The 25787-nt window shown below is 41.4% G+C and overlaps 1 protein-coding gene across 1 annotated transcript; it reads right to left on the minus strand.

Moving 5' to 3' along the window:
• Nucleotides 1-1490: 1490 nt before the first annotated feature.
• wnt10a (wingless-type MMTV integration site family, member 10a) lies at nucleotides 1491-24780 on the minus strand. The gene is made up of 4 exons (XM_085434754.1): nucleotides 24352-24780; nucleotides 22526-22791; nucleotides 17504-17877; nucleotides 1491-3923 (listed from the first exon to the last, which is right to left on the minus strand). The coding sequence occupies exons 1-4, from the start codon at nucleotides 24411-24413 to the stop codon at nucleotides 3420-3422; spliced, it is 1206 nt and encodes a 401-aa protein (XP_085290880.1). The 5' UTR covers nucleotides 24414-24780; the 3' UTR covers nucleotides 1491-3419.
• Nucleotides 24781-25787: the final 1007 nt, after the last annotated feature.

The following is a 25787-nucleotide window of genomic DNA, read 5'->3' on the forward strand; positions in this document are numbered from 1 at the left end:
CAGTGTAAAGTGGTGGATGGATGAGTTGGCAAATATGGGACATCATGTGCATCCTAAAAGTAAATGTAGATAACACAGAAGAAAGAACCAAATGGGGTTTGAGGTGGTGCAAGCATTGTTACAGGACCAGAGTGAAGATGGAGCAGGTGTGGAGACCAGGAAGGCTTAGAGAGGCAGAATTTTAATCACCTGGGCAGAACACTAGCCACGGGTTTCTTGAATCTCTGTGAGAGGTCCTGGGTTCAAATCCCGGATGGGCCCCCAATTGTTTCAACTAGCTCCGAGGTCACAACAAAGAACAGAGACATGCTACCCATTGAATAGGGATTACCAAAGTTTTTTTTTTCTTTAAAAAATGTAATATTTACCATTATGTCCTTATTAGTGGGTAAAGCAGTGCATAGATGAGTTGTCAAGTCTATAGGACATGATGTACAAATGAGGCCCAGAGACTGCTGCAGGACCAGAATGAAGACGCAGCAGAAGTGGACACCAGGAAGGCCTAGAGAGATTTTAAATACCAGGGCAGGGCTCTAGCCAGGTGTTCTGCATTTTTAACCATCTCCTGAATCTCCACCCAGGAAACTCCTGCAACACAAAAACACATGTGCACATTGCAAACCTGCACAAAGGCCTGGGGCTGCAACAAACTAAGTTATTTAAAAGAAAACTCAGCAGATTTTCTTTTCCTGGCTCTGATCTTCAGAAAAATCACTGGAAAAAAAAAAGTTTGAAATGATTTATGACCCCCCTCCCCCCCTACACCAGCACCAGCCATTACCAGAGGCTTCGTGTTGTCTGCTTGTCTAGCTGTGCATCTGTATGTGTCATTCTTGTGAATGCAGTATCTTAGGAATGCCTTGAAAGAATTTCTTTAATGCTCCCACAAGTTTTAACTTTTACATACTAGACTCTTAGAAATGCTGCTCTGTAACTTAACATGGTTTTCCACATTGTGACTGAGTTGCTTCCACTTTGATAAAACCACTTACAGTTGATCGTGGAAGTAGGGAAGAAATTTTACGAATGTGTAATCGGAGACCGACCGATTACAATAGCACGGATTGACTGAGATCTTCAGAATGACCCATTTTTCACAAATAACTACGTGTTTGATTTTTTCTGTCCTGTCTCTCTTCCCTAATTCGCAATCAGTCGGCGCAGATGGCCCCGCCCCTCCCTGTGCCTGGTTCTGCTCGAGGTTTTTTTCTGTTAAATGGGAGTTTTTCCTTCCCGCTGTCGCCAAAGTGCTTGCTCATAGGGGGTAATTTCATTGTTGGAGTTTTCTCTGTAGTATTGTAGGGTCTTGACCTTACAGTATAAAGAAAGATCTGATCATCAGGGGGATTATCGACTTTTCATGGAGCTGAAACTGAAGAAATAAAAATCCCTGACGCCTAACATACTGTAGCACTGAGTAAGCAAAGAATTCATCATCTTCAGCATGGTTCATGAAATAATAAACATTACATGTTTCTTTTCCCAAAATCCACTGTTTTCAGGTTCTTTATTATTCATCACATTAAAGCTTCTTTCATTATTATGGTCTGTCTTTATTGTCTTACAAATATTAAGTTATCCACAAAAATAAAATAACTTAGATAATAACCATATTAAAACATACAAATACACACATACATACATTTATGACATGAAAAAATGCATATTGCTGATATCTTCCCAGAGTTTTCCTGGACACAGTTAAGTATGTGCAAACTACTTATCAGGATCAAAATAAACTGTTACACTGGAAATATAATCCCAGATTTTTTTCTCTGCTTTCAACACAGAAATATATTTACTCAAAATAAATTACACTGTCTGATAAGGAGCCGTACTCATACAGGTTTCATGAAACCAAATATGATCTTATAAATGTGTACAGGCAGAAATCCATATCAATGTTCTTTTTTTCTTATAGATAGTTAGAAGTTGACATCAGAATATCCCTGTAGTACACATCAAAGAAGTGTGAAGTAGGTGAGTGTAGATATATTACACAAAGCTTACAGTGTTGCACACATTACATTGCATCACAAAACAGGAAACATTTGATTGATGACAGTTTTGGATGTTTATAGTGTGAGGAACTGGAGCGTGTTTGTGCGCACTCAGTTTCCTGAGGCACTTTAAAAATTATTGATGGTATTCGGTGCAGCATTATTCATTTTTATTTACAGTGCTGTTCAGATCATGTTGACGATGAAAACCGTTCTCGGTCCTCTTACATTACGTACCACACACAACACGGACCACACATTTTGGATGACATAAATCTGGAGCTGTGCGACATCTTCAAGGATTTCTGAATACCTCAAACGGTTTTCGAACAGGGACTATGAAATGAATCTTATAGTGTATAGACACGGTTCTTGGTCTGTCTGAAGCTTATTAGTGGAAACATTTACAGTATCTAGACAGCCACCATGAGAGAAAAGGAAGTGTTTTTTTGATACTTGGAGTCAGCGCCACCAATCCGGGTTTCAGATCACACTTTTGATCTTTAGACTTCAGCCACTCAAATTCATCGTTGCTGTTTCTAAAGAGGTCATTGTCGTGTTCTGCTCATGAAGGCAGCATTGCAATCAAATCAGTTCTACCTCTTTTTTAACATTTTTAACATTATTATTAGTGTTGGCAGGGGTAGTAACACTGACTTTCAGTTGAGCCAGACAATCATTCAACGTATTCCATGTGCAACATGATAGCTGCTATAAATAAATATGGAAAATTCTGAACTGTCCTTAAACAAGGTATAAAATCCTTCAGTGCCCCAGATATGTAAGTGCTTTGTCAAACTGTGTGCACTATGAGTCCTGACGTTTTGCCTCTACATGTAGCAGATAAAGACAAGGAGACAAGGTAAATAATAACCATGGCTGGATTTATGCTATGCTATAAGTGATGGTACTTGCAATTGAGGATCGAGGGACAACTTTTTGGTGTACGATCTGTTTCAGAAATATACTTGAGTTTAAGTTTTGTGCAGATCTTATGTTCCCCCTGCAAACTTTCTCTCTACTACTTACTTTAAACTTCCTCTTTGCTCACTTGACTCTCATGCAGCTCTGTGCCAGTCACAATATATTGAATTTATTTCAGATTTGTATCTTTAAATTACTATGTTCCTCGACCTCGTGATGAAGGCAGTATACATCCAAGGTCTTTGAGTTGTGGCACCTTTTCACATATGCTGCATGTGCACATTCTTTACCAACATACACTTCTATCTTTCTGCTGGCTCAACTGCTTCCCACTCTGTTCTTGCACATCTTCTCTGCAAAGAAAAACTGCAGTCCACCGCAAAAAAGAACGGGCACACAACTTATGGTCACGTCCCCATTTCAAAGTAATATTCTGGCTTAAAAAATGTCTCTTTCTCTCCGTTTTGTTTGTTTAGCCTTTTGGTGTGTGTTTCTTCATTTACAGACGCTGACCCACTCTGTTATCCGGCACTCTTCACAGACCACGTAGCAGCACCAGTGAAACTTGCAGTTGCAGCGTTCGCTTCGCGTCTGCTGCAGAATGTTGTGGCCCCTGCCGCAGCACAGACTCTCACAGTTGTCCATGCCCGGGCTGGTCTTGTTGCAGATCCGGCCCTGTGTGCCCGCTGAATCCGAGCCCAGGTCTCGCTCGCAAAAATCTGGTGACTTTTCAAAGTAGACTAGTTCGTTGATGCTGGGTCGCCGCCGATGGTGATGGTGATTGTGCTGATGATGGTGATGATGGTTGTTGTGATGGGAGTGGTCCAGCTGTCCAGTGTTCCGGTTGTGAGCCTTGATAAGCGTGGCAATGTGGAAGCGTTCTTTGAGGATTGAACCCACCACCCGGAACTCTGGAGTGACCTGCCAGCAGGTTTTCAGCTGGCAGCTCCCCGAGGTCCCATGGCACTTGCATTTCCTTCTCATGTGGTCGAGCACCACCTGGGAAAAACGCAGAGAAAAGGAGAGAGAGTAGGATGGAGTGAGGAAGGAAGCAGAGGCGAGGAAAAGAGCAGAGAGAAGAAAAAAAGAAGATTAACACCTGCCTCGATTACTGGTTTTGTTTTAAGGTTAACATATACAGATGAAGGGTGTTGCTGTACTGACTTTATTTCACCATGCAAGCCACTGTCCTAGTAATGAAATGAAATGCTTGAAGGAACATTGGCTCCATACTGAAGAATCCAGGTGGTCTGACTCTCAGTATGTTGTTAAATATGCTGCTATCAAATAACACACATGGATGCAGGTATCACCCAAACAGATAGCGCTGTCATTATTCATCTTTTGGCATCAGGTAGAGACTCTGAGCATAACCCACATGTAGCTGCACATTAGGCATCAGAGCATAACACTATTTACATATTTTCACTTTAATAGTTTAAGGCTGTCCAATGGAACTGCACGGACATCAGCAGCTAGATCTGCTCATTGAGCAGGCCCTGATACAGTATACGAAAACACTGCACTACTACACTGCACACAATTTAATTCTTACATTAAGCCTCAAAGAATGTTTATGGAGTCTACAATCCAAATCTGCACACATAAACAAACAAAATATCCCATTATAGCGAACGGTGCGGGATCTGCGTACACATATATCACTCATGACAAACCCTCGGTGCATCTCAGTGCGTGTGTGTGTGTGTGTGTGTGTGTGTGTGTGCACGTGAATGTTTATCAGTCATCACCAGCCCTAAACTTTAAGATCCAATTACCAACAGGAACACCAGGCCACCCAGAGTACTGACAGATGATACTGCTGCCACCCCTATCAACACACTGGCGCAGGCTGGACACTCGCACAATTAAAGACATGCTACACATGTGCTAGCAATAAGGGTGCTTATTCTCTCATACACATGAAAAAACAAGAACTTCACCCACACTTGTTCACTTTAGGTGGAATCAGACAAAAATCAATACATGGCTTCAGAAAAGGTGTTTGTGGCTATTTGTCTATATTCACATTTTTATGTATGTGGTGAAAAGCCTGAGCTGTTCCTCTGCTTTTGTATTGTTAAGCTCTGTTTTTTGTGTTTGTAAATTTTATGGTAAAACTACCATCTAATCTTTTAAAGAGGAAAAATAGAAAGTACAGAAAAAACATGAGATAAACCTTTATTGAGCTTTTTAAGTCTTAAAATCTTGTTACCTACCAAAATTGGCCAATTAGGATGGAAGCCAAAAATCAAATACCCAGTCGTCTGTTTTATGCAGAGGTAGCAGGACCAATTTGTAAACGTCGTAATGTTTTGAGGGTTTTTGTGTGTGTGTGCAGCACACTGTTTCATGCTGTGCTTTGTGGGTTTCCGACTTGAGCTAACATTGCCTCGGTGGCAAACACGAGGGTTTTCTTTTCATGTGCATTTCACATGTTTGTCATGAACAGATGACTCACGCCTTTACTTGGCAAAGTTCAAAGGTGACCAGTAATATTAAAAACATGAGTAACGGCACAAACACATCAGGATGTGATGCATCCGTTTAAAGCTGCAAAATCCTACATATAGTGTTTGAAAATACATGTTTATGTTTGGAGATATGTTTTTCTGCCATCACTCAAGCTTGCCAGTAATGAGTCTTTTAAGTGGAGAAAATTAAACGTTGGAGGCACCGATACTACACTTTAAAGCCATTTAGATGCTATATTATAACAATCGTGCAAAAGAATGCAAAATATTTTAACCTTGCCCATCACTGTATGTTCATAATGTGCTACAGAAAGTGACTTAGGAGTGTGCTTTTTGGATAAACATGGTTACACTGTCATTGGGAGTGTTGAAAGGAAAGTTTCAAGACGCTGTGATCAGTGGCGAGGAGACGCTGTACTAGACGCTGTACGGCTTTATGATAAACAACACTATAATTGCTCAAGCGGCACTTGCACTGAGTTCACATTGTAACTTCTGGCTCAGTTTTTACATGAGGCCAGAGGCAACCCCAGAATCACAAACGTGCTGGCCTTAAACACACAGCAAAGTCTGTAATCATGAAACGCTCCAACCCACTTAAACCTTAAAGAGACAAACTGACCTAGGAGTCATAATTGCATCCACATTGCTACTGTTTGATGGTATATTCACAGCAGGACAGAGCTTTCAAAGAACAGTAAAACAACAAAACAACCAGCTTAAAGAGAAAGTTTCTTTCTCAATATGAGATATTGTTGCCGGAGAAGAACAGCAGCATCCCTAAAAACATCTTTCATGTTTATCAGAGTGGAGAAATTCACATAAAAGAAAATCTTTTCTTGAGATGCTCAGTGCATATGGAGATTAGCGTGCTGTGCATAATCAGTCAGTTGCACAGCACGACTGGCTTCCATATCTAAATTTCAAAGTGCAACAAAGCAAATCCACACAGAGAGCTGCAGAAGTGAAATCAGCACAGCACGCTCCTCCTCGGGAGAAGGCTGATGATACGAACGCTCAAAGAGTCCGAAGAGTGAGGAACTCTGCAGAAATGGGCCACAGATTTCTAGGCTTCTGTGAATGAATTCTGATGCATCACTAAAGACAGCATCAACGTTTGCTTTTCACATCCATGAGCAGCATGCATTCGACCCATCGCTGCACGGTCACAATCATACCCTAACTTTTAGAACTAAAGGGCATCTTGCAAAGGTTTCGTATCAGCCATGTACCCGGGATTTCCTCGATGGCACCTGTTGCCAAACTTTCATTTTGATCTCAACAGTCGCCGGGTCACAGTCACGGTTGAGATGACTGTTAAACATAAATAAAACAGAACTGAACAGATATGTGAAGACCGAGGCTGGCACATGGACAGTTCCTGTAACGACAACACTGAGCATCTCTAAGACAACATTTTGAACCTTGCTCTCACGCTGGTTAAAAGGCAAGTAGGTGTTTCAAGTCTTCCACTCACTTTTTTCCAAACTACAAATACTCTGATAACTCAGACCGATGCAGCAATATTAACTTTGCAGTTTTTGTTTTGCTTTTGGTTTCTGATATAAAGTGAGAAAGCAGCCAAACAGATTTGCAAGAGATTTCGATACTTGGTGTCCAAATTTTTGCTGCATTTCTGCTGCATCTTGCAACATTTGGCTAGATTCACAGGGAAGCGTCTTTCTTTCCATTTAAATTTTAACACATCTGTCAAAGCAGCATCAAAGGAATAATGTCTGAGTTCTTGTTCAGGGTGTATTTATTCTTTAAACACGAGGCATGGTGCACACCCTGTCGTCTGACTGGGTAAAGTTTGAAAAAAGCCTCAACAAAAGAAAATAACTGCTGGTGAAAAGTGATTGATGTGTGTGGGAGATGTAAGATATTCTTCTGACGTGCAGATGAAAGGCACGTACGAGGTAACATGAAATCAGTGTGACGCTGGTTCATCTGATCATCAGAGGAGCACTGGTAAAGGACATTTTATGCAAGTAGAAAGAAAGACGAGGGCACCCGAGTGAGTTATTTTACCCAGATGAATGACATTACCTTTAATAATACGACATCTTTGTCACATCTAATAATTGCTGTGGCTTCACTGAGCGCTAACTCCTCTTTTTCACGAAGGATGAATTGACAGATGACGAACAGAAAAAAAAGTCAACAACATTCACTTGTTGACTTCATCTATTTATAGAAGAAGCTGGTCTAAAATGAGGTTTTGTGTTGGTAACCGTTCTAACATAATGAGCTCCCCCTGTCCCTCTTCATTTATCAACATATTAAGTGTACTTTTCCAGATCTAGATGGCTCCAAGAATGAGGCTGTTTTGATTAATGACCAGATGAAAGGTTGTTATTTTTTCCTTTTGGTTTCTTACAGTTGCTCCTACTCATCTGTCCCTTGGGGCAATTACACTGCGCAACAAAGGAGACACAGACAAGTAACACAGAAAAATGTAAGAATATATATCAGTATATTTAGTTAGATGATGGGCGCTACATTTTCATTTGAAAAGGCCAAACTTTTGTTGACGCCACTCTGGCAGTCTGATAGTTTGGAAACAATAATGCACACACTTGTGTTCACTGCCCGAGTCGGTCTTACCGGTTACCATTTGTCCTTCCCTGGTTTGTCACGCTAATCACTTAACCCTTCTCTGAAAGAAAACAAAGTTACCGGCATTGGCTAACAGCTGTTTATTTAACATGAATACCAAATATGTTGCTGACCTTGTTGCTCCTGCACGCAGCTCTACACTACCTGTGCAGGAAACATGCACAGCAGACATAGATGGTCATGTGCAGTAATATTGTGTTTTCACTGTGTACCGAGATTACATTTGAAATGTTGATTAAATTATTTTTTTATGTGTCATTGTAGATGTAAAAATCTTTGATCGTGAAAATGAACCCCGAGGGCATTTAGGGCCCGTGGAGGAAGGAATGTGAGGTAAATTCAGAGGTGAAGGGTGGAGAGAGGAAAAGAGGCTGACAGGAGGAGATGAGCCAAAGGATTAGATACATTGTTTGATACACAAAGGCTGTTTGAGAGAGAAGTGTGCGTGGGTGTTATCACAAATCGCCTGCCTATCAGCCGTATAGATTAGATTGTGGTCAGCAGTATCAAACCTGTCAGCAGGGAGTGTCTTGGCAACGAGAGATGGACATACACACAGCTTGAGTGACACTTACTTCTGTTAGTGTGCTCAGGTACTGCAGCCAGAGTTTGGGAAGAATAAAAAAGGACAATGTGTTAAACAAATAAAACAGCTGCCGGCTTTTAGAGAAAACAAGAAATCTTAATTTGCGGCTCACTGCGTTCTTGGGTCTTAAATCCTTGTAACGCATTTGATGAAGAATAGTTATCTGCATTAAACATTATCCTTTCAAAGCACTGGAGTAAGAATTTATTAATAAATGCCATTTTATGACTAATGCTTTGGTTTACCCAGCACATACACAACAGACTTCTTCAAAGTGGACCACAGTTAGGGACAAACATCTGGCAGGTTTTAATTGGCTAGAGAGACAGGCATCTATAAAATAACCCCAGACAGAGATCAAATACAGCATGTTGGTGGCAGACCAGGACCGTAGGCTACATAACACAGTAGACTGGGGGAAAGTACAAGCAGACTACTGTGCAACGAGCACGGGTGGATGAAGTAAAGTAGAGATCAAAGAGCGCCTGAGTATGGGTCAGAGTGCATTAATTAATAGAACGAGTATTTTAGGCACTTTATGCGTTTAACTGGAAAACAAAAAAAGGGCACTAACAGGCAGTGATGGCTGCCATTCATATACATGCATGTGGTGTGGGAGTGGGGGGGAGATGGGGGTTTCTCTTCTAGCTATCACAGGGAGATGGTAGGGTCCACCGTGGACAACTTACCAGTCTGTTACTATTAATATTGTTAGTATTATTACACATTTGCTTATTTAATGACTCGTGTTGTGTTACAAAAAAAAGAAGTACGTCATGTGTCAAGTGAATTTTTACCTGTGTGCTTAACAAACCTCTGTATGTAATTGGAGGGTTTTTTTTTTTTTTTCATAGAGCACATAATGAGGCACTTTTCCATTTCTTGCGTGCACTTGCCCTTGGCAGCTCTCTCATAACACACGCTGTGATCCAGGATCGCAGTATGCTAAAGGTAAAAGTATTACCACACTCCTTTTAGCCTAATGTTACAGCAGGATTGTCATCCTTAGTCAATACTGACTCATCTGTAATAAAACAATTGGTGAACAGCTCAGGGAAAGTCCTGCAGCTCGACACAAAGTAACATTGTCTTAGTTTGTCTGTGAGTATAAGTTCCGTCTTTTTTTTATCAGTCTTCATCTACTTTAAAAAACAATTTCTGCAATATTCTAATAACACAACTCGGTCATAAAAATGATATTCCCTGTTTCGTTGGGTGCTTTGAATTTAATCGGTGGCCGATCCTCGTGTCATCACCACCGACTGTATTTGGGAAAATCCTAATCTAACGTCTGCGTGTCCCACCGTCGACCCAGTTAAGTGGATAAACAGCAGACTAGTCTGCATGCTGCCTTGTGTTTGTCAGTTCAAAGAAAACCTACTAAAGGACTTTTAAAGCCAAGCAGCAAGCCGGAGCGATATCAAAGCACACAAACAAATCCCACAGCAACACATTAAACCCAGACATCACTTTAAACAAATCAAACGCCTCGCTTCAAAAGAACAGTTAAGCGTATGCAGACAAACACACACGCAACCACGCAGACGCAGTGACATGCTTTTCCTGAGCAAACGCGCTCCATATCTGCGCTCCACAGACCGCGTGTGAATTTGCAGCTGTATGTACAGCGTTCACTCTCTGTTAGCTGCAGACGCTGTCCACAGCTACTTATTTAGAGACTCTAATAAAATGTTATTACCAGCATAAGCACTTCCACCTGTTGAACTATGGAGCGTTTGCCTCCTTGTGCACTTTTGTGTGTATCTGTGTGTACGCATGCTTATGCATACATGCCACAGAGTGTGTGTTAGGTCAGACGGTACTGTCAGGACTCAGGAATGCCCCGCCTTCCTCTGATGATATGGCGTCTGAGGATTGCAGGGCTAATCTTTCTATTTTTGATCACACACACGCACGCACACGTGTGGTTTCAGAGTCCATTAACACAACTGGCTTCCAAAGAACAGATCATCATCACTCCAGGGTTATATTAGCCGTGAAGAGATGTAAGAGTCCCACTTTAGCTGGTTGGGATGATTCTCCAAGGGTTGCTGCTCAGATTCATAATGACTTAATTATGACTTTGATAAATCTTACAGGAGCTTCGGTGCCCCGCTGAAGGAGCGTCATGCCTTGAAATTCACAAAGTAAGTCTTCAATTGCCCGGAAACATCAACACTACAAAATAATACTGAATACTGGCTTATTGAATCTAATTACATGCAGTTTTCTTTGCCAGAGTGTTACTTAACAATACAATGCACTTCTCTGTGTCCTCCTACTCTTGGGCTAACAGTGTGGGTAGATGCCAAAACTCCCCATCTCTTCAGTATATTGCACCATCTTTGCTAAGCCATTTCTAATTTTTGAGCAATCCCATTAGATCTGAAGGATTTGACTTAAGTCCCTCTTACAAACACACCTATTTATCCCGTCATAACCTGACATGCTCGCAAATACGGGTGATGAAGGGTACCTGCAATTTTATTCTTACTTCAAAGCCAAAACTGCAGTGTTGCACCCCGTCACGTAGCGCTGCACTTGCTGCAAGCTCACCTGCGTCCATGAAATACCAGAGACACAAGTGCTATCATGAACACAACTTTATTATGATTTAGTCATGGCAAGCGTTCAAATGTTTACCAATGTTTAAGTGCGAGTTGCCAGTTGCACATGCTCGAAAAGGGGTTGAAGAGGAGTTGAAACGTATAGTTTACTCCCGGTAAAGCAACACACCATCTCGTCTTACTCCCCTGAAGTCAGGCCCTGATGGTAAATTGTAATTATGAAGAAGATGTTTGCCAGTAACTCAGCAGACTGTTACATAGCCAGCATTGTCACCACCTGCCTAATGAACAGGCAGGATTCAACAGCACCTCGAAATGGCTCTAAGCTCTGCAACACGAACACAAGAACGTGTGCCAAGCATTTGTTTTGAGGTGTGCTGTTTAAATGATTGATAAGAACGCTGTGAGTCTGCCAAGAAATGTACTTTGGGATGATGAGTTTCCATGTCATAAACTCTTAAAACATGTCGCCGGCCTTTTAAAAGCGCTCTTATAACGGCTGAACGGGAGTTTGTTTGTTTAACTGGAGAAAGCCAGAGGAACAAACAAAGGGAGGGACTGTGCTTGAGGGGCTGGAGAGGCTGGTTCTGTAATAATTGTTATATAGTATTTATTTATTTAAATCTCTTATTTTAATTAAATTAAAGCTTGTGCGCATACGTAAAGTGTACTCTGATATTTCTGCAGCAAGGCCTGTTGCAAAGAGGTTGGAGGAGGCAGTGCAGGAGAGGGGGAAGAGGGGAGGGAAGGAAGGGCGAATCTCTTTCTACTTTCCGCCCTGGTGTTTGAAGTCTAAAATCTTTTGCAGGGTTTTAAACATCTGTTTCCAAACTGCCAGCAGCCACTAATTAGGGCTAAAAACAAGACGGGACGTCGTGAGAACCTTGGGGTGGGCATGAGGCGACATGCACACCCCGCTAAAAACCACCGCATTCCTCTGCTAACAGACTGCTGCTCTGAAAGAGGGGAGTCGGGCAGGGGGTGGAAGGAGGTGAAGTGGTGATGGCGGGTAGGTGGGAGCAAAAGACACGCAGAGAAGGGTGGCCATTATTTTGAGGAGGCCCCACCTGTCAGTACTTTCTGTTTGATTCTAGGAGCTGTGTGTGTGTGTTGCGAGGGTTTTATTGCACCTATCAGTATTTCACAGTACCACCTCTGTGATGACTCATAAATTTGTCCTCTGTTACTCCCTGTCTTTTTCCTAACCTTACCCTCTGCTCCACCTCCTCTCTTGGTTTCCCTTTCTCTCTGATCTTTGCCTTTTTTCCAGCACAGGACGGCCTCTGTGTCTCATCACTTAAGCAGTTATTGCAACCCAACAAGTTGGTGAGACCCTTTGAGAAGCCCCTGTAGCTGGGGTGGGTTTGATATTTGAAGACTAGTTTTAAGAATATTTACCATAAAAGTATCCACTGAGCAAGTTTTGCAATCTCAAAATCCTCCCACTCCAGTCCAACTAATAGTTTTTGTTTTCAGTTTTGGATAACCAGATGTACCAGATTAGCCAACAGTAAAAGATTTTTACTCCAACGAGGTCATGTGACAAAAAGGAAACCAATAAACAGAATTTCAAAATACCCTCCTTTAAACACTAAACTGTAAAGGAAATTAAAGTGTATGTTGCCAGTTATAGGTTGTTTTTCTTTGAGCTGTTGTTGCTGTTCTCACCTGCAAGATGAAAGTGTGGCTGATAAACTCGTTTTTAATCTTTTTGTTTGTTTCTTTAAAAAAAACAAATTAAGGTTACGCCAAATGTATAATAAAGAAGCGCTGTATATAAGGCTAATGAAGTCACTGGTATCTGTGTCAGTCATCACGTCAGTCAAAGGAGATTATCTAGAGTCAACAGTTGGTGACAATGATATCCGATATATCGTCAGGTGTCATTGTAAAAAAATGATAAAGTTGATTTGCACCAACAAACAAAGGAAAAAGGAAATAACGTGTAATCGCTTCAATATCTTTTACTAAAAAAAAATTTGGTTATCTATTATTATGTTTCCTAGCAACAAATGTTGGAAACAAGTTATGCAAAGCTAGCAAATGGAAAATGCATGTATGGGACGTTCGCTAGTTACTGAATTATCTCTGCTACTTAGCTAACAGCCTGTGTAACAAATATATTGTTTATTTGTCAAACTTTCATGTTTTAGATTTTAAAAAATCCTAATATTAGTCACAGATCATCCAAATAAATACAAAATGCACTTTTTAAATGATGATTTCCTTTATTAATGCAAAAGTATGAAAAAGTAACTGCGCCGCTTGTTAAATCATGAATTAACTGTGATTAACCACATTTTTAGAACGCTAAGTTCAATTTAAGTGCCACACCCAGACCCGACTACTGCCAGACCTGCTGAATCAAGAAATCATTTAAACCACTAGAACCTGTCTGACAAAGTAAAGTAGGCTCAAAGTTACAGAGCCATTTGTAAAGCTTTGCGACTGCAGTGAACCACGGTGAGAGCCATCACCCACACATGGAGAAAACTTGGAAGAGTGGTAAACCTTCACAGGAGTGACCGGCCTGCCAAATATACTCCAAGAGCACAGCGACGACTCATCCAGTGCATCACAAAGAGCCCAGAACAACATCTAAAAAAACTGCAGGCCTCACTTGGCTCAGTTAAGGTCAAAGGTCATGATTAAATAATAAGAAACGGCATCCATGGGAGAGTTTCAGATGTTTAAATCAAATATCAGAAAAGTGATTTAATTGATTGTTGCTGGTGCCGGATGAGCTGGTCTAAAGATTTCAGAATCTGGTGATCTACTGGGATGTTCCCACAAAACCATGACAACGAGTTACAGAGAACGTCTCAAAAAGACTAAATATTCAGTGAGGAGCAGTTTTTCTGTGTCACAATGCCTTGTTGATGCCAGCGGTCAGAGACAAATGCTCAGTCTGCTTTGAGCTGATAGCAGATAAATAACTGCTTGCTACAATTAAGAAGAGCAGCAGACGTCCACACGGATGCTACTCATGTCAGCTAAGAACAGGCTACAATTTGCACGGCCTCACCAAAAATGATACCAGAAGGTGAGAAAAACATTAACTACTCTGAGAGCCTTGATTTTTGCTGTGAGATTTACATGGTAGGCTCAAAATCTGGTGTAAAAAACATGATCCATCTCACACTGTATCAACAGTTCAGGCTGCTGCTGATGGTGCGATCACATGGCGCGTAACTTCTTGTCACGCTTTGGGCACCTTCCTGCCACATGAGCATAGTTTAAATTCCAAACCTACCTGAGTGTTGTTGCTGACCACGCCCATCCCAGTATGACCATCTTCTGATGGCTACTTCAAGCCAGAAAACGCAACACATCACAAAGATTCAATCGTATCAAACTGCTTCACTGTACTCAAAGTCACCAGATCCCAGTCCAACAGAGCACATTTAGGATGTGGTGAAAAGAAGAGTCCCATCATGGATGTGCAGCACAAAATCTGACGCTGTCTTCTTAATATCAACCAAAATCTCGGGGGAAGGTTTCCATCTGTGCCTCGAAGAATTCAGGCAGATCTGAAGGCAAAAGAGGGCCTGACTCAGCACTAACACGTTGCCAGTGAGTTTACTGTATTTGCTATAAATGCAACTTTTTAAAGCCCATTAGTTTGCTCTCGTTAGCACATAGAAGAACTCCAAACCACAGCTCACAGGAACAGACTTCCCTGAATGAAGAAATGAATACACAGCAAATGATTGACAGAAAAGAAAGACAACCTGGAACGTGCTGCAATAACACGGCGCACGATTCAGTTTTCTACCTCAAAATAATTAAAAGCAACATGCACGCAATGAAACATGCACAAAAGAAAAATGAATCACTGTTTCATTACTCATTTCACTTCAGCCCCCGCTTCTGTTTACTCACATTTCCACCGTACTGACTGGAGGTTATGTCACCTTATCACTCTTTCTACTACAGGGAGGCCAGCTGTTGTTGAGTTCGGCTTACGCACTCCACATTTGTGTTTTGTCTGCATAATCAAGGAAACCAGAAGTAAACTGATGAAAAGATACAGGCCCAAATTACTCTGGAGGAAATGGGGAACAATGAGCAATTTACGCCCGCTTCTCGTCTCTGCTGCCCTCGCAGTACTGGACGTTGCTTATCACGGTCATTTACATCTTTCTATTCCATCGTTTGAAACCCAATCAAAATTTTCAAAGTTTTGAAAATACAGGTGCTTTTCATTTAGTGTATTGTGCTGTGTCCTAAATACCCCAAATACGCCGAACGCTGTACTGTAAACCACACAATCAGTGACGTGCTGTGTTTTGGATGATTGCTGCTTTGGATGACATCCTGACTGATCTGACGCTAATTAAAATGACCAGCAGGATATGAGGCCCATTTTAACAAAGCAGTTCATCTGGGCTGACAACTCGCCCTCGACCGGCGAAGACGACCGGCTTGATGGTGAAGTTGTTTTTTCTCTGAAGAGACGATTCTTCAGTCAAGTTGTCCTACTGAACCGTTTAGACACGGTGTTTCAAGTAATGTGCTAATAATTAGGACAAATATGTCAAAACCATTCAAGCTCGTGCTACTTTTACCCTTAATAACAAAATAACACAGTTATTTTCATCACTTTCACAACACGCCATAAATTTAAGTTTCAGTTAAGCTTACACTAAACCTTACAAATGTGTGTTAGGCATAAAGTAGAATTCATAAAGTGCGCTTCAAAAGTTGCTTCTGAATTCTAACATCAAACATCAAACACTGAGAGTCACTTTTTGTTAGACAAGCTTAGTGTGGGACAAAGACAATAAACTTTAAAAGTATTTGTCTTGATGCGCACTCAGTTATCCAGATAAGTAAATCCCAAAAGGTTGATTCTGTTCATCTGGATGTTTTCGGTGGGAGAAACGATTCGTCGCTCATCCAAGTGACCATAAAAGGTCAGTTAGTCCCATAACATGACTAGGGCTGCCACGATTAGTCGACTAGTCACGATTACGTCGACGACTGATTTAATAGTCGACACGTCGTTTGAAGCTTTGTAAGATCACAAAAGACGCAGGAATAAGTAGCAGGATTTAAAGGTGTAATAACGGACTGAAACAGAAGATGGCAGCACTGCATGTACAAGGATGCCAGCTGCCGTTAAACCCCGAAGAAGAAGAAACTGTCCCAGAATTCATACCGCGACCCATCGCGGCCCTGCTCAGTTTATCAAGACACCGCATATTTTCAAAAGCGCTCCGACGTTTTCGGAGACGTCTGTTACCCACTAGCTCGATAGCTAGCCGGGGGCTAGGCTCACTAGAGCCGTGAGAGCACCGGACTCCCGGCTTCAAACCCACCGCCGTCTTTCGCTACTCAGGTTAAACATGATATATGAGTCACTTAGATAACTTAAAACTGTTATTGTTTGGCTTTTTTCAGTATTTTATTTGTTTCTGAGTAAATCGGTTTGGCTGAGATTAAAGTTATAGTTTTTACACAGCTGAATAAACGTCAAGCAGACAGCTGATTATCAGAAGTGTGAGATGCTCGAGAATTTACTCCGATGTCCTGTTATATTTTAGATAGCAAGGAGTTTATTAAACTTCACCGAAACAATCTGCAAATTTTATTAAAATTTAATAAACTATCATCTTGTCTTTATTTTTACATGTTGGACTATTTGCATATTAATAACTGACCTCACAGCTCATTGTTCCTTCAGTGGTGCTGGTTTCAGTGATTGTGCAAATGTCCTGTTTATAAGAGTGAAACCTGCAGTCAGCTAAGACTGAAGAAGTCACCTGATGATGATGATGATGATGAAACTTTTCTCCCACTGAAAACGTCCCGATGAACAGAATCAACCTTCTGAGATTTAAAAGTAGTTTTTATGAGATTCTACTGGTTCTACTGCTTAGTTGAGCATCATCCATGCTTTTGAGTTGACGTCCCCTGTGACCATACAATCTAATATAACTATGTTAAAGCTTGATAACTGTTTACTTTTACTCTTATTGCTTATTTTACCAGTTCTCTAAATCTTTAGACGTTATTGAGGAAGGACTCAATTGCAATGACCACATGAACCTAAACCTCACATAATGCAGTATGAAACACTTCTGAATCACAACCCCTGACCCTCTAAAACGTTCATAACAGCTGAAAACACTGTCATTTTTGATAAACTGATACAGGACAGAAGCGGATGTGTAGTATCTACAATCGGCCCTTTGAGCTTATTTTTTTTTTCATTTGTTCTGTCGTAAATTGTGTGTCTGATGTTAAAATCTTTTAATGTAGTACAACAAAATAGCAGCAGTTATGCAAACGTGGGGAAAAAAGACCCACAAACACACACTTTTCACTCACCTGTCTCCCAACTTTATTATTATGCAGCCTCATACGAGCGTGGATGTCTTTGTAGGTCTCACGGGCATCCAGGAAATCCCGTGAGAACTTCTCTCCGAATTCCACGTCAGGGCTGCAGCCGCCCCACTCCCACGAGTCTTGGGGCCCTGGCAGGTCAGCCGGGAAGTGCTCCATAACACCGTGCACCATACCCTTCCCTCGCTGGATGGCCTCGACTTGCAAGCGGTGGAGTTTGATACGGAAAGCCTCCTCGTCCCCTCGTCGCTTCTCGTCACAGCCACATGCTTTCAGTTTGCCCATGGAGCAGGCGTTGGCCACCGCGTGCACCACTCCCGCTGCTGCAATGGCATACGCAAAGGCACTCTCTCGAAAACCTGCAGGTAGAGGGGCAGCATAGTCATGTTGTTTTAAGCTAATGTGAAAGTAAAAGGTAATAAGAAGTGTCAGAACCAGGAAACACTTTGGAAGTGGAAAGATGTTTTCATTTAAAATGCCAGATGGACTGTATGCTCTCAAATGGTGCTCAGTGTTTTACTGCTGTGTGTGAAGTAACATAAGAATCATCAGTTCTTACAAAGATTAACCGGAGGACCATGTCAGTGGCTATAGAGGCAAGTGTTTCACTTTGAGACAGAGTTGACAAACTTTGAGAATTTCTAATAACTCTTAAGCAGAATACATCATCATATATGTGGAACCAAAGTGAAATGAGAAAACTGCTGGCTAAAAGAGCGATAGAGAAGTGAAATGTGCAGTGACTGATCATTTATATGACTAAGATACCAATTCAAAGCTTTACTTGTTGTACATTTTTGATTTTTATAAATACCCCACAGTTGTATTTCAGTTACAGTGTTACACGACATTTACATGCTCAAAGTTTCCTCATTTCGAGATTGAGAGCACATTTACATTTTGCTTTCTTTATTTTATGCATCATAAATAACACGCAGAGCTTTTTCTTTTTTACATGCACACACGCACAGGCCGAGACTCAGAGCGGAGGAAACATCTGGGACAATAACAATTCAGTGTTCCAAACTTCGCAGGCTCCACCACTCCCATCAGAGGACCCACGGGGTACTCGCACACTGTGACTAAATAGAGCTGTGACTCCTTCCTGTGACAACCTCCACGACCACACACACACACACACGTACTCCATCCGTGGATCTTTCACCCAGCTGTAGCTAAAATCTTGCTCTTGTTAAGGATAGCTTGACTCCATGGATTAGCTCCACAGAAGATTACAGATCTTTTACCTCCAGGTCCGTGAGGTCATTCCAACAACTTCTCTCACCTACAAACTTGAGGCGACTGGGCCAAGCTCCCTGTCAGTCCTTCATACTGCTCCCTTATTGGATTATTTTTAGCCATTGTTCTTAACCATGGTTAGACGACTTTTTCAGTTATTGTGTTTATTATGCTTTGTAACCGGGTTCTTTTTAAAATGTGCAATATAAGTAAAATTGACTTATTAACTGTTAACCCGGCTGTTACTAGTCTTTGAATTTGGGCTGATTGCTGGCTGTACTTTGATCTTTGCTTTTGTCGTTTCCTCTATTTGGATGACAACTCGCCACCAAATGAGCTGTACATGTGTTTAACTTAGAGAGGCTCATTATGCCGTACCGCAGCTTTCACCTTGTAATCATTTTAAATTGACTCAAAAGGAACTAATCCATGTAAAGGAGGCAGATGAATGACTGTGTGCGTGTAATATCCACGTATGACATTAGAGTTAAATGCATCCCTTTTTTTCTTCATGACGTAACTCGCATGCAGCACATGTAAGAGTGTATCTGACGACGACTGACCTGTAAATCATAAGACTGCTGTTATAGCAGCCTCTCCTTACACTTACACACACACGTGCACTGGACGTACGCTAAAAAAAAGAGAAAGAAATCCATATCTAATTGTGGAATCCGTGAATACCGAAGGATAAAGTGTGACAGAATCATTTGCACTCCTGCCCTCTATAGTGTTTATTGTTAGATCTCAGCTTACTGCCTGTCAAGGTACCCTCAGGTTGTATAAAAGCAGCCCCACCGGCTACGGTTATAATGGAAACTTGTAAAGAAAACATGAAAAGAAACCACTTAGGGGTTTATAGCACTGAGCTCGAAGGGGAAATGATTCAGGCTGCTTGTTGGAGTCAAATAAAAAAAGCTTTTAACTGGATGTGCCCCTTTAAGCAGGGTTTGAAGTTACTTCCTTATTAATAAATTTGAAAATAAAACCCTGATTAATTTGTTTTAGTGAGATATGGTGTAAGAGTTTACACTTTTGTTGCTATATGCATAGAAATATTTGCCTTTGCACAATAAATGCTGTTCTCATGATAGTCAGAGGGAGTCCAGTAACAATGTTTCTAAAACTTAAAAGGACGTTTTCAGGATATTGTCATATTCTGAATGATGACTGTGCTTCCAACTACAGTAGATGTTCACATGGCTCTTCTAACTGAAATAACGTCTCCACCGGTGGTAACATCCTCCTCAATAGCTCAGTGAGCTGAGGCTGGCTGAGAAGCTGATAGTCATCATCCTTACAAGCTGCCAACTGGAGGCAGTAAAAACAAGCTATAAACACCTTGTGAGCAAACTGCTGATATTGGGCAATCCTCATTTTTCACATGGCCGATATCCTTTAATCTCTGTTTTCACTCTGCTTTGACTCTTAAGAGGAAATGCATGTGATCTACTGATATCATACAGTAATACATAATAGCTTCCTTAATATTTAACATGTAAATAGGAGCAATTATACTTTTGAATACACCCCAGAAATAAATGCACACACTCCAAAATTGTACCGTCTATAAATAATTTGACTCACTGACTCACAATCAGAGCCCCCAACCTTCCTCCACCCCCACCCAACCACCTTGACCCACACTGAGCAGGAGAGGAGCGCAGCATGGCACTTAAGCACATCCTCATACTTAGAAAGCCCGTTTTAGCTCTTGACCAATCTAACAAATAATTCACCGGCTGTGGCACGCCCGGCTGAACTGATGGCAGAGGAACTGGCAAAATGAATTAAAGATTCAAAGGAAACTGTCACTTTGTGTTACAGAAACCGACTAAACAGGTTTGTGCTTTTGCCTCGGAGAGTTGGGAAAGTGCTGAGAGCAAATTCACAAGCACTTGCACTGGCAAGGGAAGAAAAAGCATTAGGAGTAGCCCAGCCAGGGAACACAGAGACATGGCGACAGAGAACGAGATGGCAAAAGAAATGCAGAAAGGCACAGAAAGAGAGGGAACAATTCTCCTATTTCTGTCCATCTCCGTCCTGCTGGGCCCTCCCTTTAGCCTAGTTTTTAATGCGGGCTAAATGGGAATGAACATAGACCCGTAAAAGTTATCGAGAAACCATCAGCAGACAGGATTCGAGCACCATCCGATGCAGTGACACCAGAATAAATATTAAAATGTAGAGCACCTGATAATCTATTCAAAAACCTGTTTAGAACGTCACATGTAGGATTTGAGAAAGCCCTGCAAACGTAGCCGAGTAAGCGAGTTTTCCAGTTGGAAGTACTTTCTTCAATTCTGAGCTTTTAACACCACAGATAAACTTGTTGCTGCACTACATGATGTGGGAAGAAAATACCAGTTTGGTACACACGAGCCTCGAGTGAGAGCGTATTTGAGTTTTTTCAGGAGGAGCTGCACTGAATACATGCACTCACCTTCTGTATAATCCACCTCTGAAAACATCCCTTATTAAAAGCATTCATGCTTACAGTAACTGCACGCAATGATGGCTGCAGCGTGTCAACTTGTATCCATTTTTTAGCTTGCGTGGAGAGGATCGTATCAACATGTAACAGATGAATCACACGATTTAAAGAGCTTTGGTTTGGAGTTTCTGCACCCGAGGCAAACCAGGGATGCCAGACAACGAGCAACTGCCTCTGCTAATAATGACAAACAGCTTTTCAATGAGTCAGTTAGGAGTGAAAGCAAGACCAGAGGTGAGAAAGTATTTACTGTAGCTAAAATTATTATATATTTTGTGTTATTTCATGGCAGTGATAGGATATAGTCCTCAGTGAGGGTTACAAACCAGGGTTTTTCTTGCAGAGATGGTAGGAATTTTTTTATGATAGGTAAGGTCATCATTAGTGTCTCAGAGAAACGTTCTTTGGGAAATTTTAAAAAAGCCAGTTTTTCACGCTTGTCTTGAAAGACTTTCACTAAAAACTCACAAAGCTAAGCCAAAGCATTACACGTGAGCATCTCAACCAATTTTCTGCAACTCCTAAGATGAAAGTAAAATCGAAGGCCAGCTAAACTGAAGACTCAAACTACCAACCGCACTGTGTGTTGCATCTATCCAGGTGCTCAGGCTACTAAGAAATTGATGCCTTTTCCAGTCAATAACCTGCGATGACACCATCTGAAGGCTTCCCAACTCTAAAGCTCCTCTTTCATCCTTTGTGGCTGACTTGCAAAGCTCCAAGCCCTACAAAGCGTCAAGGAAAATGATATGCATGAGGCTTGGTAATCTGAAGGTGACTAACTGCTTTTGAAGTTGCCTGCTCTTTTGAATGGGTTATTGAGAAGCTTCAGCGAGGTGGTTAGAAAGCAGATACCAGTCTGCTAGGAACGAGAGATAACTAGAGATAACCTGTTCATTTGGAGGACTTGTTTCCGAGTTAACATTGATGAATTATAACTACGTGGAAAATAATCTCTTTTTATAATCTTGTTTGAGGAAATATATAAACTTTTGTTTGGGAGCTTTTGTATCTCTGTGGCAGCTAATCTTTCTAAACCCATCCTTTCAAGGTACTTCATTGAAGTGCAGTTGAGGAGGAAACCACAGTCTGACCCAAGAGCAAACTTATACCTGGTAACCTGTGGTGACATTTCACCTTCATAGTTCACTAAAAGAAGCTTTTAAACTCATTCACCCGCTTTAGACAATACTGTGTGGTAAATTTTGTGTAATTCATATATTGGGACTTTTAAAAGTTTATTTTTTAAGTAGAAAAATTGGGTTAAAACTGACCTCTTTTGAAGACTATGCTGTCGTAGGGTATTTTGTTTCTAGTCTCCAGGCTGGAGCAGTTCCAGCGGTGCCCTCTGAACTGGTGCTGGCACTCATGGATGGCAATCTGGATTCCCTGGATTGCTGAAGCCGTCACGTCTGGGTTACGCATGCACACCTCCAGCTGGCGCCTTGTCAAACCTGGCAGTGTCAGACACACCGTGTTGGCATTCAGGATTGGGTCGATGTTGGGGAGCTTCAGGCCCAAGATTTCATTGGAGTCTACCCTGCACGGAGCAAGTTTAGATCAGGTTACTGACAAGATAGATGTGCAAGTCAAATCTTCTGTCTTTTCTGTGTACTGATGTTAGTCTCCGAAGGTTCGTTATAGCGAGACTCGTAAGTTTTCTTTTAATGTTCCTCTGGTGTCACCTCGACACCCACTTTCCATTGCACCCTGCCATGACTTGTTGGTCCCTGGTTTAACCGATTCCTGTAAAACCCCCAAAATACACAAATGTGTGTGCTATGTGGTAGCGCTGATAAAAACATCTCCAGATGCTGGTGGTTTCGGAGGGGAACTGTACTCTTTAATCTGTTAGTATGTTCTACTTTTCAGATTGATTCACTTTATGATTGTGCATCTGTTTTGCCATTGGTTTAAATAAAAGTAATATTTAAAAAAATGATTGAGCCTTTAAAGTCTTTAAAAATGTGCATACTTAACTCAGGATGTTTTTATTGCAGCACAATGAATTAAGGCAAAAATAAAAACCTACGTACCTGCCACATAAAATAACCAGAGGAAATACTTTAGCACATAAATTGTTATTAGCAGTAAGGTGTGTCTCTGCACTCAACTGTCTCAGCTTCTGTTTCAGGTTAATCGTGTGAACAGCAATAATTCAGCTGACAGCCTCTAAAGCGCGTTTGTGCTCCACAGACGAACAGTAACAGCAGCAATAAGAAAAACACACGATGCGCTCCTGATGACTGAAAGCTGTCCTGCTTTTCTTTTCATGATCTTTACAGGCAAAACAGGTTTGTGTGTGCCGCACATGCAGCCAGCCAACAAACAGCCACGCGCACTCCCAGATGCACACGCAAATACAGGTGTGGGGAAGAGACAGCATTTACACACACACTCTGCTTATAGTCTCGTAAACACGTGGGACCTGCGAGAGTGTCTTCTGCAAAACTTCTCCACGAAGCAAAGAGAAGAAAAAGTCGTCAGTGTTGGAACACACACACACACACACACACACACACACACACACACACACACACACACACACACAGTGTGTGCCGCTTATCTAAGCAAAGTAGCTTTGGAGCGATTAAAAAAAACAATCAATCAATCAATAAAACAACTTGCCACTGCATGTTATTCATTTGCATGTTACACTTTCAGTGTGGGGTTGCTTTTTGTGGCTTTGCAATTCCAGTTTGACTTCTGTTGGTACCTGTTGTGTTTCCGGCTCTGAGAGTAAAGAGCAGCACAAGTTCAAAAGCTGCCTTTCCAAATTTTACAGCTGGAACCAGCATGTGGGCAAAAGTGTTCAAGATAATAAAGAATAAATAGAAATAAAAAAGAAAGCACACAACTGTTTACACTTCATTATATTTATATTTTAGGCGCAGACAACCTGTCAGTGAAACATTTAGCTGAATGAATGAAATACAAATTTTACGTCGATAAATAAATCTGACATCTCACAACATCCTGTTAACAGATTTTTAAGTTCAAATAAGGAGGCTCGATGAAAGATGTTCTTTAATTGCGTTAAAACAGCAGCTTGACTTAAAGTTTTAGTAGAATTACTGCATTCCGTATTAATTTCACTCACCTTTTATCCAAGAGACAGATAGCCACCAGGACGCATGTCATTCTCAGGACCGAGTTTTCCATGTTTGTGTCTTGCAATAAAAAATGTTCACAAAAAGTTGTCAAAATTAAGAGTTTGGTTTAAACTAATTCCAGTATTTCGCCACAAAGTTTAAAAACGGGGTAAAAGGCTCCGGCTGAAGAATTGAACTCTGGACTTGACAGCTCCGACTAACCTGAATCCAGATGCGCCAGCCAGCGGCGGGAGACTCATTCAAGAAAAGTTTCATCAACCTCCCAACTTAATGAATGAAGCGGGGGGTTGTTACAAGTCTGAGGAAAAGTCCGTGTTTAACCTCTCAAACGCATCCGTTCTCATGCCGGTATCTCCGCCGACAAGGCTCTGGTGTAACATCCGAGACAGACGACTGAACCTATATAGGCGCTCCAAGTGAAGTCTGCTGGAGTAGCGCACAGATAGTCCTCTAAACTGCTGCACTTAGCGCTTCGCCAGCCCACTTTTTTTGCGTCACTCAGGGAGTAGGAGAGCGCCGAGGGAGGTCAAGTGCCTCGTTAAAACAGGATAGAGATCCTTCTAGATAAGAAAACCGAAACACTTAGCCCGCGCCCTCTGAGGAGCGGTGCTGAGGATGAGGATGGGGGATGAAGAGGAAAGTCGCGCAAAACCGAAACTTTCTTTTGCGTTTGATTTAGTGGGTTGCTTAGATGATTGTGAAAGACGATGATGAATTTGATTAAGAAGTGGACAAAGAGGAAAAAAGAATGTTAAAGCTGAAGGTGTTTATGAGCTCTAAGGGAATATCCAAACCTCATGAATTATTTTTATTTTTATTTATTTAAAAAAAACATTATTTATAATGAGATTTATAATCAGTCCCGTAACTTACCACTGACCCACTATTTCAAAAAATTAGTCCATGACTCATTTCAGACTCGTGGTTGAAGGGCTGCTCCACTGAGTCCACGTCCGTGAAATTACGCAGACATATTGAGAAAACAGTCCAACATTAAGGCAATAGTACCTGAGATATATTTCCATGTATAAGCGCTGTGGGTAAAGCCCCACAAAGCCTACTGCACTTTCTATAATGCAACCAGCAGCATAATTGTTTCTAGCTATAAACTGAATGCACTTTGCTCCATATACAGGATGGAGGTGGCTTTCAGATCGAAAAGATTGAAGCAAAGCGCCTTAAATCTGCATTTTTCTGTTGACCAACAGGGGGCACCTCTTCTAGTTGCAAAAGGAAGTCGGATTTCTTAAAAGCCCGTGGAAAAACCACCCAGCTGTTCCCCTGATGTGTGGAACAGCTGGTGTAACAGTTACATGATAGGTTTTAGGGTCTGGTGATGGTGATGGTCAGTGTCACTGTTTAGAACGGGTAGAATCTCGAGGTCAGTTCTTCAAACTCAGAAACCAGTAAAGTCACAACCACT

This window comes from Copadichromis virginalis, linkage group LG16 (assembly GCF_057382275.1).
Source record: "Copadichromis virginalis isolate Kocher_CV1m ecotype Utaka linkage group LG16, C_Virginalis_male_GT1.1, whole genome shotgun sequence".
In the NCBI taxonomy this organism is placed as follows: Eukaryota; Metazoa; Chordata; class Actinopteri; order Cichliformes; family Cichlidae; genus Copadichromis; species Copadichromis virginalis.